The following is a 15,035-nucleotide window of genomic DNA, read 5'->3' on the forward strand; positions in this document are numbered from 1 at the left end:
GAATTCTGTTGTTGTCTGTGATACACCACTGACTACCTGGTGTGCTGTGGAACACAGTTTAAGAAACACTGCCTTATACATTCACACGTTTTGCACCACTGCTGATCACCCCTTAGCTCAGGACTGGGCAAGAGCCTGTTAGTGAGCCAGATCCAGCCCGCCCCCCCTTTTTTTATCCGGTCTGTACAGCAGCTTCTGGCCCCACTCCTCATGCATTGCCTGGGACGTGCGAGCCCTTTCACTGCTTCTATTTAAAGGCTCGTGCCTTCCCCGCGGCTACCAGGCAACATGTTAGGAGCTGTGGAGAAGGCACAGGCCATTTAAATAGAAGCAGTTTAAAGGGCTCTCCGCTCCCGGCCTCACTGCTAGCATATTGCCTGGGAGCAGGGGAGGCGCAAGCCCTTTCAACTGCTTCTATTTAAAGGCCTCGCGCCTTCCCCGTGACTCTGTTGCCTGGCAGGTGCAAGCCCTTTAAATAGGAGCAGTTGTTACAAAGGGCAAATTTTCCTTTCTGTGTTTTCCTCTCTTACCTCTTTAACTTTTATAGACTGAAACACTTGGGTCATGAACTGCCATTGCTGAAATGAAGAGTTGCGTTGGTTTTCCTACGTACAGGTTTTACTTGTTGCCTTGTTCACTGAAAATTCATTCTAGGGCTTTATTTGTCTCCCGATTCTCAGATGTATGGCTCGGCGTAGCCATTTCGTGATAGAAATTAGTTTTATGGGTGAAGATTGTGTTGATGTCAAGTTGATCTGGAGCAGTCTGCTGCTGGAAGAGGATAGTAGAAGCCAGTATGTAGTTAGAAGGGCTCTGCCTAGAAAATAATATTCATACTTTATTTTAGATGCAGGGAGACCAATATTTCAGATTTGATCATAAATCATCTACATTTGAGAGGTGTGCGTGGCCTCCTGTCCTTTCCACATTGAGCCATAAAAATATGTACAAGTATCTTGTAGATCTTGGGTCTAATTGATTCTGAGTATAAATCCTTCAGCTCTATTGAAGTTGTACCAGAGAGGTCCTACATCTTACCCACCAACAAGTGTATATATACACATGCTCAGCATTCATCCCTCACTTTCTTCAAAATCCCCAGAGAACTTATTGCTGGTCTTTGCCTCAGAAGCCACAGGCCTGTGGATCTCTAACTTTTGTATTGGTGACCCCTTTCACACAGCAATTCTGTGTGTGACCCTCTTTGTCAATTCAAATAAATATTTTAAACTTAACCCTATTATAAATGCTGGAGCTTGGGATGGAGGCTGACAGCTCATGACCCCTCATGGAGAAAACTCGCGACCCTGTGAGGGGTCATAACCTCCTGTTTGAAAACCCCTGAAATAGACTTTCTATCAATGTTTTCCTTGGTTCAGGTTGCTATTTCTGCTTTGATGTTCAAGGCCCCACCACTTCCACCTGAGGCCCTGCCCCTTCTCAGGCAGCCCACAACTACTTCCAAAATTAGTGAAGTGGTCCTGCTCTCAAAAATTATTGCTCACTCCTGCCTTTGCTGCATAAGTATGAGGTCCCACCAGTCTGTGCTTGTTTCATAGCATCAGAACTGGTGTTCCACTGTGTCAAGAGAATCAACTTTTGCCAGCATCTGCCAATTACGCCATTCAAATGTTTCATACTTGTGTCTGTTCATGGCCTCCTCATGTTCCTTGTTCTCTCTGGTGGCTTCTTGTTAGGCTCTAGACATACAGCAGTATAAGGTGTGAGATGTTTTTTATGATTCCCATAGCACTTTGCTGCTGAACAGGGACCATACTTCCTCGGCTGTGGTGTCTGCATGGATAACTAGGGGGAAAAGGGTGTGAAAAGATTGTTTGCCATTGCTTTCAAGAAGGTAGGGAAGGAGGAGATGAGTGCACTATGGGACACTGATGACACACACCCAGATCCACCTGCTGCACTGTCTTTGTACAGTCAGACACAGGGAGCCCGACTGTGGGATACCTACCCACAGTGCATCACTGTCAAAGTTGATGACTACATTGAACTTGAGACGTGCACTTTTGACTTTACAAAATTGGGTGCTAAAAAATTGACCTTCATAAATTTGACCTAATGTCAAAGTGTAGATAAGGTCTTAAACTAAGCAAGATTGATCTTGTCCAGATATTGGTTGGAAGACCCAAGAGAATATCCAGGTACAGTAAAACTCCGATGGTCCGGCATCTGATGGTCCGGCACTCCTGATGGTCCAGCACCATCGAGAACCCGGAAGTGCTCCGGGCAGCCGGACCATTGGAGCTGCTCTGCCCCCAGCTTCCCCGATTCAGCCGCTGCTAAAACTGACCAGCGCTGAATCCGGGAAGCAGGGGGCAGAACAGCTGGAGTACTGCCGGGTAGGTCCAGTAGCGCTGCCCCTCGGGGCTGCGGGACCAACCCAGCAGCACCCCAGCTGTCCCGGACTCAGCCGCTGCTGAAATTGACCAGCGGCTGACTCCAGGAAGCCCGAGACAGAGCTGCTCTGCCCCAGCTTCCTGGAGTCAGCTGCTGATCAGTATCAGCAGCGGCTGACTTGGGGACGCCTGGGGCAGAGCAGGTGGGGTGCTGCTGGGTTGGTCCAGTAGCGCCGAGGAGCCAAGGGTCGGCGCTACCGGACCAACCCAGCAGCACCCCAGCTGCTCTGCTGCAGGCATCCCCAATTCAGCTGCTGCTGAAACTGACCAGGACTCCTGGGGCAGAGCCGGACTATCAGAAGGGAGGAGCTATGAGGGGGTCTGGGGTAGCATCCCCCCCACCCCACCCCACCCCAGACCCCTCATAGCCCCCCCTTCTGATAGTCCAGCATATCTGATAATCCGGCACTCCCTGGGTCCTAAAGGTGCCGGATTATCAGAAGTTTACTGTATATGACTTCAGTTTCATATGTTTTCCCTCTGAATCTTTAGTAAGCACATGTCCTAAAACCATATATTGTACTGCTTGATTTACTATCTTTTGGATGAGATGTAAAGCCAAGGCCTTGATTCCTTGGGATTATTAAAGAACTGGGAGAATTAGCTTCGGGTCCCAATCGGATTGTACACTGATTAATTGCATTCTGTCTAACTGAAGAGAAAAGAGAGATGAATAAAGAAATTACTTTTATAAATCAATGTTTTTCTATATAAATGCTCTCCGTGGGGAGAAGCCTGTCATTTACTGGAAAGTTTCCCTTTAAAATTACTTTTGCTTTATATATTTACTTTATGTTGAATGGCTGTCTTACTTTAAAGGTATTAGCATAAATATAAGAATGTGAATGTATTAACTAACATACTTCTGAGTTCTTTAACTAACATATTTCTAATTCTCTACAAATATTTGTTTCTCAATTTTCATCTTTTCATTTAAACATGTGTAAAGGTTTTTAAGTTATAATCTCTTATCAGTCTTGCATTTTCTCTTGTTTTCTTTATCAAAGATAGTTCTCCCTTCTGTGATCAATAATTGTTCTGGTTTAAAAAATCAGAATATATTAATCAAATCTTTCTATTCTCATTTCACACAGTCAGAGGGGTGTATATATTCACAGGTATAACTGTGCATCAATTTCTTCTTTTAGATTGTTACATGCTAAAAAAGAATCATATGGATATTTTTACAGATCCCATGCATGGACCACAAAAACTAGAGGTTGTAGAGATCAAATCCCGGCAAATCACTATTCGTTGGGAGCCCTTTGGATACAATGTAACACGTTGCCATCGATATAACCTCACCGTCCACTACCGCTATCAAGCTGGAGGACAAGAGCAAGTCAGAGAGGAAGTAAGCTGGGATACAGAAAGTTCACACCCACAGCACACAATTACGAGTCTGTCACCCTACACAAACGTCAGTGTTAAACTGGTTCTCATGAATCCAGAAGGACGAAAGGAAAGCCAAGAACTTGTAGTACAAACTGATGAAGATGGTAAGGCTTTTTTACATTTCTTATTTTGAACAACTATATTTGAACATATATTCTGCTTCCAACCATTAGATCTTATTATGCCCTTTTTTGATGGATTGCTATCAGAAATCTCTTCCATATAGACACTTATAAACCAGGGTCAAGTCAATTCTTCACCTTCTATTTGATAAACTAAAGAGATTTCTTGTGTTTCATTATAAGGAGCATAGACACCCAGAATTGGACATGACAGTCTTCCTAATGCCCTAAGCAGAGGTAATACCATCTCCTTAATCCTACTTGATGTTATCCTGCTTACATATAGGGATTGCATTAATTCTCTTTGCTACAGCATGCCACTAGCAGTTCGTGTTCAACTGTTAACCACTATTACTCCTACATTCTTTACAGTATTACTGTAATACAGTTTGCACCCTATCTTAGGTTTAAAAATGCAATTTGGCAAGTGACCCAGAAGGCTTTCTGTAACTGATCTGCCCTATCATTATTACCACACAACAAACTTGAGTGACATCTGCACATTTTTAATGCAAAGATTTTTTTTCCGATTTTTTTCTAGTTTATTATAAATCCCTTATAAACAGCTATAGCATTGAGCCAGAAACAAATATCCATAAGACTCCACTAGTAGCACCCTTATTCAATGATGATTTCCCATTTACAGTTAATTTTTGAGATCCATCAGTTAACCAGTTTTAGCTATTTTATATATAGCTGATATATAGCTATATATATATGTGATATGCTGATTTTGTATAGTTCTGTTTTTTAAATTAGACTTCTGAAAGGCACATGGCATTCCATGTATATCAACCAAACATGTTACCTCATCAAAAATTATATGGTTTGACAAGCTCTAATTTCCATTAAAGTGTATTGACTGGCATTAATTATGTACCATTCATAAATTCATTACTGATGTCCCATAACAGTCATACTAGGATTTGCCCAGGATTACCAGCCTATAGTTACTCAGCTCATTCAGTTTACCCTTTTTAAGTATTGACATAACATTTACTGATTTCCAGTCCTCTGGAACTGACCCCGTGGTCTAAAACTTGTTAAAAATCAGCACCAAAAATTGAGACCGTAAATCCTGACCTCGTGGGTGCTCTGGGGCTGGAGCACCCATTGGGGAAAAATGCTGAGTGTTGAGCTCCCACTGACATCCCTCCAGAGTCTCCCACCTGCTGCTGGGCCCCACCAATCAGCTCTACCCATCCCTCTCCATGTCTCCCACCAGCCATTATCAGCTATTTCGCACAATGCAGGTGGCTCTGAAGTGGATGGGAGAGGAACAAGAACAGAGGCAGTCGGAAGGGGTAGGGCGGGAAGTGGCAGGACATTGTGGGACCTTTAGGGAAGGCATGAAGTGGGGCAGTTCTTTAGTAGAGCTAGGGATTGACATGCACCCCTCGCACATTGGAAAATCAGAGTCTGTGCTTCAGAGAGCTTTTTGTCCAGTTCTTCTCATCATTGGTGTCATACAAGGGCTGCAATATGAGTTTTTATAGTATTTGTGCATGCATTTTTGCAAATACAGTTGTAAAAGCAAGGTCCTAGAATGGATAAAGGGAGTGATCGATAGACATTTTCAGTAAGCAATAGTAACAACTCTGTATAAATCCATCTGTAATGCAACAAGGGTCATTAGCCCAAATCATTATCACCATTGTACTTTGCTGTGGTGCATTTTTAAAAGATATGCATGACAGTTTCCTGTATTTCCATTTATATGAATAGCTGACAGAGGTCTGCTAAAACATTTTTTTCTGGCCAATCAGTTGTTCAGTGCAGGTCCTCTCTTGAGAAATAACAATGTGGCTGTTCATGGATGAATTATTCTGTTGTCTTGAAATAAAATCTCTTTCTTCTTGCAGTCAGGATACTTTACATGTTATAAAGACCAAGAAATTACATATAGTTAATGTTTCCAAATATCCTTGGTTAGAAACAACAAGAGCAGAAAACTGAAACGTTTGGATCCCACAAAAACAATCCAGAAACATATGTATCTGTAATTGTCAGAAAAATGTTAGTGTTTGTGTAGATCAAAGTAATTCCTTAGACATAAAAACTAAGACCCCAACCCTATTAATGTATTGCATAGAGCCACCCTTTTCTAGTACAAATCACTCTTTGAGTAGAAGAAAGCTTTGAATTTACACTGAACTACATTGTGCCATGCATGCTGATTTTGTTAGATATTTTACATGCTCTTGCATATTGGAGTATATGGGCTAGTTTTTACTTTACAAATGCAGTCATGTTCCTCTAACTAATAATTTTCAATTTACAAAAAAAATACCTGCATTTCATAGAAATTGGAGTTAGGAATTGTCCTTCCGGAGAATGTGGTGGTAAGTCAGTGTGTATATGCACAGCACTGTAGTCTGCTCTGCAAGAAGTTGCCGTGTGGACTGTTATATCACAGTCCACTTTTAAGTTTCTCAGTGTACTGTGCAACTGCGCTAAGTTAAAATGCACTATGAAAATTTTAGTGTGGTACCAAAGTCCACTCCTTGAATAAGTATGTAGTAAACTCGTGCACTGCACATTCATATCCTAGCTTGCTGTGCACGGACTCTCAATGTGGATACGTTCTTGGAAAAGACATATTCCTCTAGTCCGTCTTTCTACTAGGGATGTAAGTGTATAGTCGACTACTGAATCCACCCCCCCTTTGCTGCCTCTGTATGTATCAACTTGATTAGCCAAATAACTGCTCTTCAACGTACTTACTTTTGACCACTACAGGACTGTTCCTTACAGTATAGTTTTTTAGTCCAGTTCAGTTTTAAATTACCCAATATTTCCAAATCAATTATTATTCATTCATTGTGAATTAAAGTCATCTCAAAATTTCCTTTTCTTGCTTTAATCCCATTACTCTTAAATAACTCTTAAAAAATAATTTAATAAATTAAACATAATTTATCTCTCTCTTTAGGATTTACACCTTTCAGACTTTTATTGATGGTCATAATATTGATTTCCCTTACTCATAATTTAATCAAATTCTTATTTCTTTCCCCAGTAATTATAACTCCCGATCTTAATCTTTTTTGGTGCTGTTCTCCAAATTCCCTCCATTAGGCTTCAGGTTGTGATCTGCCCATGCTGAAGTCAGCATTATATAGATGTTGTCTTGCCAGTTCACATATAGGGGCATGCAAATCCAGACACCTTCTTCTGTAGTTTCAGTGTCCCTGTTGGCAGCATAATCTGATCCATTGGTAAACAAATTATCCCATTAGTTCCCCATTTAGGGAAGACTGAAAAAAATTATTTCCACCATTGGGTACATAGCCTCCATATTTTATCATCAAACATCTGGCCAGCGCATGGCACAGCTATTTAGGTTGGACTCAGGATGTGCTGCATCGCGGGGTGTGTACACCCTATGTACATTTCCTACGTGAAATACTGTGTTCTGGGGGTTCTGCTAAGACTCTTCTGGCTGAGTGTGGAAGGAAAAACAGTTGCAGAGATAGGAGGAAACAGTATTAAATGTTTGACATTTCTGATAATGCTGATTCTTCAGTCTTGGATGTCTCATGTAATAAGAGAATTAAGAAAGATGCCAGGTCTTCAAACTGTGATCAGCACTGGTTCCTTCTGCCCACTCTGTTGTAAAGCTGCAGTCCTAATGACAGCCAGCATCACTGTCCAAATACCATATGTGACACTGTAGCTCGTTATAGCACCTTAATCTACAGTAACACTACGTATAGCTCAGTGTGTTTACATATGCTACATGTGAGTGTTTCATATATTTCTAATTTAGGAAATTTATAGGATAGTGGCTAAGGAAGAGGTACTGAAAAGTAGCTTGTAAACAAGACACCTCACTTAAATCCTAGCAGAAAGGCCAAATTCCCCACCTCTTTCATCAATGACATTTTACAAGAAAAGCCTTGTTTCCTGCTGCTTCTCCCTTTTAGACTATCCTGTTCTGCAGTGCCACATATGTTTATACTTCTTTAACAGCTGTATCCATTAACAGTAAAAAACTTCATTGATAACCTGTTAACTTAGTTCTATTTGGAAGAGATAGTGACTGTTATTTCCTAACAGGCACGTAATCTGTTATACTCTGTTACAGCTACAGAGAAGAGAAAAGGGTTGCATATGATCTGTTTAACAATTTGCCAAGGAGTATTTATACTTGCAGAATATAAACTGCTATAACTCAACAGGGGATTGAAACCTGATGAACTGGTATCTTGCCTCAGGAATATAAATGGTAGTTTGAACATCTCTATATGCTACCCAAACAATACTTTTTTTCCTTTTCTTTCCTTTTCATTAGTCCCAAGTGCTGTACCACTTGAATCAATCCAAGGAAGTACCTTTGAGGAGAAGATTTTTCTTCAGTGGAGAGAGCCAGTGCAAACATATGGTGTGATCACTTTGTATGAGGTAGATCACATGCACATTTTTATCATGCTTTCATTGTTACCTATAAATTTGATGTATCGGCATCCTGTTGATAAAAGTATTTTCTTGTTCTGCTTAATTGATCGCCCATACTGCATGTAAGACTGGTACTCATAAAGAGGCTGTGTGGTCTAGTGAATCGGTTACTTGACTAGGTACAGTAGACTTCCGATAATCCGGAACCTATGGGACCTAGGTGGTGCCGGATTATCAGATATACCGGACTATCAGGAGGTACTATAAGATGGTTATATATATATATATATATATATACACTGTATACATTATATACTGTATATAAAGTGTTCTTAACCCTTTTTATTGTACATACTGTATACAGTATACTGTAATGTTTTAGTTTTTAAGCCTTTTTTACCCTTTTTGCTCAGTTCAGCTGCTGCCGCTGTTACCTTGTGACTCATTTTTTGCCGAAGCTCACTCACTAGGCTCTTGCCATTTTGATGCCGGACTATCAGGAGTGCTGGACTATTGGATGCCGGACTATTGGAGTTTTACTGTATCAGGAAACCTGGATTCTGTCTCTGATACCACTCTCCTTTCTCACTGCTGTCTGTCTTGTCTATTTTGATTGTAAACTCTTAAGGGCTTAATTTTGTTTATATTCCATGCATATTTATTTTGTCCCTGATGCAGCAAAGCACATACTTACATGTGCTTAAGTCCCATTGAACTTGAGCATTCTCAAGTGCTTTGCCAAATCAGGGCAACAGTTGATAAGAGCTTTTGAAATGGGAGGAAAGGCACTAAATAATTGGAAAGTGTTACCTAGGCTGAAGCAAAACACACTTTACCATATTTATTTGCAAAATTTGGTCATGTCTTGTACATTCGTAAGAGACAAGGCAAAAATTAAAACTAAGAAGAGCATAATTGGTATAAGAAAATTAAAAATAAGAATGATGGAGTTTATTAAAAATGCAAATGTTTCTTTGAAATTGGTCCCAGTTAGAACACAGACTGACACCATAAATAAAATCTAATTCAGGAAAAAATTACTGGAATGAGTATGGCACTGGGTTATTGTGACTGAGGATGCCACTTGGTAAACCTTGTGATATATTGTTCTGCTTAGTAATATAGATTAAATATTTGAATGATAGAAGGATAGATCATAGAATGAATTGTCAAAAGGAAAAAATGTAAGAGATAATAGTAGTGACAGTCATCATCACATTTATGTGGGACTCATTTCAGGAAGCCTATTGTAATAGAAACAAGCAGGTGCAATTTAAAAAAAAAAGCTAACATTTTTTAATGCAAATTCAACAAAATTACATGTTGTTAGGGTTCTAAAAATTGCTGTTCTTCTTCATATGGAACCTGAATGCCTTTCAGAAAAAGTGACAAAAGACTGCACAGATTAAGCTGTCAGACTGTAATCATGGTTAAACCTCTTACCTGACCTTACTACTAAATTGGTATTGAAATACTTGAGAGAGAGAGAGAGAGAGAGAGAGAGAGATACAGCAAAAGAAAAGAGTTAATTTGAATGCTAAGATATTGATGCATTTATTTAGGCTGCTTTATTATGAAAGGTTATGATAATATATGGCTAGATTTTGGTAGCACTAACTTTGATTATGTCCCAAACCAAACAATTGCACATCTTCCTCAATTATCAGAATGTGTTAATCAATATATATTTCAGTATCTTTTGCTGATTTTAGGCTTGACTTGTAGAAAAATATGTATTGGTCAGCTAATTTTCTGTATAAAAACATACAGACATAACCTTATTGCTGAGTAATTTGTAACGGTGACATAGCTCTCTCCTTAGTGCATGTGTTTAACTGACATCATTTATAGTAAGAATGGCAAAGGTGCATTCAGTGGAAGGAGAATAATAGCCCAACTCTGTACTTAAAAGAGGATTATGGGAAATTTTAAGCTCCTGTATTTCAAAACAATTCAGAATTCAAACAATCAAAGAAAAATCTCAAAAGAAAATAGTAATACTGTTCTATGGTTGGTGTTAATCAGCAGCGCAGTTACAATGTGAATAGGGCAAACAACATATATCAGATTAAATCTTAATTTAATTGAAAAAACAGATTAATATACTTATATGAGCAGTTTGACTCAGTCACATGAGGTCTTGCTCTTTCTTCGAATCCCAATTAAGGTGCTGGACTTGATCATATGTCTGAATGCAAACTACAATTCCCCAGATATGATTAAAGGCTTTATTTGCTTGCAGAATAGTGATAGAAATGTAGCCGTGTTAGTCTGGTGTAGCTGAAACAAAAAACAGGACGTTGTAGCACTTTAAAGACTAACAAGATGGTTTATTAGGTGATGAGCTTTCGTGGGCCAGACCCACTTCCTCAGATCAAATAGTAGAAGAAAATTGTCACAACCATATATACCAAAGGATACAATCCTTTTTGTATGTTCATTTTTTAAATTGTATCCTTTGGTATATATGGTTGTGACAATTTTCTTCCACTATTTAATCTGAGGAAGTGGGTCTGGCCCACGAAAGCTCATCACCTAATAAACCATCTTGTTAGTCTTTAAAGTGCTACAAAGTCCTGTTTTTTATTTGCTTGCGTGGGTATAGTTCAGTGACTCTCTAATCTGCCACTTATGAGCCAAGTATTCTGTTCCTTAGAGGCACTGAAGGGAGCACTATGCCTGATGTGGGTGGTAAAGAAAGTCTTCTCAATCCACTTCTGGGAAAAAAAATACAAAGACTTGTCTTCTTTGTAGATGTCAATGAGAGGGGAAGAGACTGGAACTCCCATTATAAACAGCAGGACAGAGAGAAAGTATAGTGTAGCTAAACAATATCTTCATGATTCAACATGTTTTTTATTCAGTTGAATGTCTTAAAAAATACAGTAGAAACTTGGAGTTACAAACACCTCGGCTGTGTCTAGACTGGCCCCTTCTTCGGAAGAGGCATGCTAATTTCTAACTTTGGAATAGGGAAATCCGCGGGGGATTTAAATATCCCCCGCGGGATTTAAATAAACATGGCCGCCGCTTTTTTTCTGGCTTGGGGAAAAGCCGGAAAAGAGCGTCCAGACTGGTGCGATCCCCCGCGGATTTCCCTATTCCAAAGTTAGAAATTAGCATGCCTCTTCCGAAGAAGGGGCCAGTCTAGACGTAGCCCTCAGGAATTGAGGTTGGCTGTAACTTTGAAATGTTCATAACTGAACATTATGGTTGTTCTTTCCAAAGTTTACAGCGGACCATTGACTTAGTAGCTCCAAGTTAGTCTGTACAGGGTAAACTTTAAGAAAATGTACATGTTTTGTTAGTCTTTAAAGTGTTACATTGACTTAGTGTAGCTTTGAAACTTTCCTAGGCAGAAGAAAAATGCTGCTTTCCCTTTCATTTTTAGTAGTTTACATTTGACACAGTACTGTACTCTATTTGCTTTTTTGGTTTTGTTTTTTGTTTTGTTCTCTGTAGTTTGTAATTCTTGTGTTCATAACTCTAAAGTTTTATTGTAAAACACACCTGAATCTGTCTTTAAACTGGGTAAAACAGGCTGCAACTTCCAGGTAGTCCCTTACATTCCTGCTGGGGAAAACTGTGGAATGAAAATATCAAAAATCCAGTTAACCACAATTATAATTAGGTCCAAATGGACTGATTTCAACACTATTTGAAACCATGTCGTGGAACTGCAGATATCATCTTCATTGCATGGCAGCTGCAAGAAAAGTGTTGAGAGCAAAATGAACCACTATACATGGCTTTCATTGAGTTAACTGCAGCCTTTGACTCAGTGAATTGCTGTGCCCTTCGGATTGTACTTTCAAAGATTGAATGTCTTGATGAAACGTCAGTGTTCTAAAGTTGCTTCATGATAACTCTTCTGAGTAGCACTGGCTCCCAGAGTGAACCTTTCATGATATAAAGAGAAGTCAAACAGGGCTGTATCATTGCCCCAACCATGTTTGCGGTCTTTATTAGCATAATAGTCTACAGAATGGATGGAAAAACTTGGTTTGAGCTGTGCCAGTGTAGCCATTACTTATTTTCGGCACAGGGTTTTTGAAGATCACAATATTCGAACAGACATCAAACTTTTTGTCTATCAAACCATCATTCTCTCAACATTGTTGTATGTGTCTAAAACCTGGACAACCCAGAGACATCACTTGAAAGATGGAAGATGATCATACTCATCAAGGAGTTATCGCCCATCGTCATTTGAAACCTAGAAACTCAGAGTAGGAGACAGCATTTAGAAGACAAAATGGTGCTAACACGAGTAGCCTTGTCTACATAAGGTTCTTTTTATTTCCAACCCATTTCTATCACCAGTGCAAGACTCCAGTTGGTAGCAATGAAAAGGGCAGGATTCTAGCCAGCTCACCAACATGTTACCTAAACCTGGTGAAAGTGAGTCTGCATAAGAGTGATAACATTTCTGTCACTTCTTTTTCCATTTTAATCTTTCCACCTTTGCTAAATCTATAAAGGTGCACTGGTTGAAAGAAAAGTCTTAAATAGGTACAGTTTTACTGAACGATTGCAGAAGCGTACTGTAAAAATTACAGGAACTAACTACCCAAGGAAGTCACTTCTTGTTCAATGAGCAAGTTGCTTATGAGCTGTGAAAAAGCTTGCCTTGCATTCTCCTGATAGTTAATCCAGTACAATAAACATAATTAAAAGCTGTAGTTCTACCACAGGAGTGTCAGAATCTGTAACCTCTTGAGTATTTTAAATAAAACTGGTCAGAAACATTAGGAAATTATCTCTGCCTTCTCACAGACCCCTACAAGTTTTTAGATCAGTCCTTGCTCAGGAAAATTCAGGAGACTAAATGATTCAAAATGAAAGTGTATCAAAGTTTTTCTTGGGCACTAATTTCTGTTTTTAGCATTTTACTGACACCAGGCTAAATGTATTAGGTAAAAGTACCTTTTTCAGTGATTCAGAGATTTTATGAAATTATAGATATTTAACTATAATAGGAAGGGTTAGCATTGTATCTAAGTGTATGTCAATTTCTCATTTATAAAAGTTTAGATAATACTTCACAAGAGTGTTGTGAGCATAAAAACATTAAACACTGAAATGCATTGTGAGCTACTAATGAAAAGCACTATATAAGAGCTAGGAATGATATTATGTATTGTATCTTTGTATCTAATCAAATTAGACCTTTGATTAATATACACAGCATACAGTTTTCCTTCATGTTTCCACTTAAATATTCCTTCAGATGAATATAATAATGTGTTGATAACTATAACAAAATGTCAATTCCATTGTATATAACAGTGCTAGAGTTATGTGTAAATTGTAGGTAATTCTAAAAGCAAAGAAGGGGAATTAAGTTTACATTTAAATTTTTTTAATTAGCTCCTTGTTTTTAAATTATCTTGTTGATTTAAGTCATAGATATCCAGTAGAAACAGCATACAGTACTTTATTGTGAATTGGTTTTGCTGTTTTAATGAAAATAGGTAATAGTGTTTAAAAGGAAGGAACAAAAAATGAGGGATCTACTTTGCAGGTATTTAACATATTTTTTCCCAGAACAGGAATCTTGAATTTCATGCAGTATAGTCACAACCTTAAGAATTACAATGCAACAATTATAAGACATGAGGTCTAGACTGAAGCATAAGTGTCACCCACTTCGTGAAGCATTCACTTAAAGCTGCCCTTGTCATCTAGTGAGGCTAATCTTATTCAGTGCAAACCATAATTACATTCAGACAGCTTAGAAATGAGGCTACACCTTTGTCACTTGCATATCTGTTTTTGCTAGTTGTATTTTTTTTTTTTGCTGAAAACCAACAGTAATATGAATTCAGAAAAATGACATTGTGAAAGCCAACAACTTAAAGGTATTAACTTAAGTCTGAACCCATCCTTTACTGTTGTATTCTTGCAGACTTTTAAGTCCCTGTATCTATAAAAGTAATAACTCATAACATTTTTGGCTGAAATCCTGTTTCCCTTCATTGGAGTCAGGATTTGAAGAGTATAAGGCTATAAGATTGCTTATCATAAAATGTCTGACAGTGCATACATCAGAAGGGTTTATGGGATAAAGATGCAATCTTTGTCCATCTGCTCAAGATATTTTATAACTTTCTTATTCTTTTGCAGATCACCTACAAGGCTGTCAGTTCCTTTGACCCAGAAATAGATTTATCAAATCAAAGTGGACGAGTTTTAAAGCTAGGAAATGAAACCCATTACCTTTTTTTTGGACTGTATCCTGGGACCACCTATTCTTTTACCATTAGAGCCAGCACAGCCAAAGGATTTGGACCTCCAATCACAAGTCAATTCACAACTAAAATATCAGGTATTATATTAAGTTAATGATTTCTGTATTTGTACCATGGTCATTGTTATTTTCTTTGTTTGATCCACCTCTCTTTTAATGCTTTACAGGTAGTTTGTCAGAGAGATAATATTAGTTTTCTACTTTCAAAGTTTCAGACAAACTGATATATTACATATTTGAATAATTCCAGGTGCGTGAAATTCAGAACATGTAGACTTTTTGAAGTTCTGTTCAAAACCATGTAAGTTAGCACAAAGGAAACATGTGATTTATATGCTTTTGGAGTCAGCCCCAGGTGCCTGTGGTTGCAAAATTTAGTTTAGGGGGTTTGGGACATGAATCTGAGATGGTTTCATTCAGAGTTCATTCAGCCTCAACATGATTCTAAATTAGTAC

General features: G+C 38.6%; 1 protein-coding gene across 10 annotated transcripts in view; it reads left to right on the forward strand.

The window, feature by feature from the left end:
- Positions 1-15,035, forward strand: part of PTPRM (protein tyrosine phosphatase receptor type M) — a 700,717-nt gene that overhangs the window by 390,446 nt on the left and 295,236 nt on the right. For all 10 annotated transcript variants that reach the window (XM_075920958.2, XM_075920953.2, XM_075920954.2 and 7 more), the window contains exons 8-10: positions 3,605-3,913; positions 8,226-8,335; positions 14,456-14,657. In XM_075920958.2, coding sequence (XP_075777073.1) covers positions 3,605-3,913; positions 8,226-8,335; positions 14,456-14,657 — 621 coding nt within the window. The remainder of the gene's footprint in view (positions 1-3,604; positions 3,914-8,225; positions 8,336-14,455; positions 14,658-15,035) is intronic.

This window comes from Pelodiscus sinensis, chromosome 2 (genome assembly GCF_052426305.1).
Source record: "Pelodiscus sinensis isolate ZL-2025 chromosome 2, ASM5242630v1, whole genome shotgun sequence".
Taxonomy (NCBI): domain Eukaryota; kingdom Metazoa; phylum Chordata; order Testudines; family Trionychidae; genus Pelodiscus; species Pelodiscus sinensis.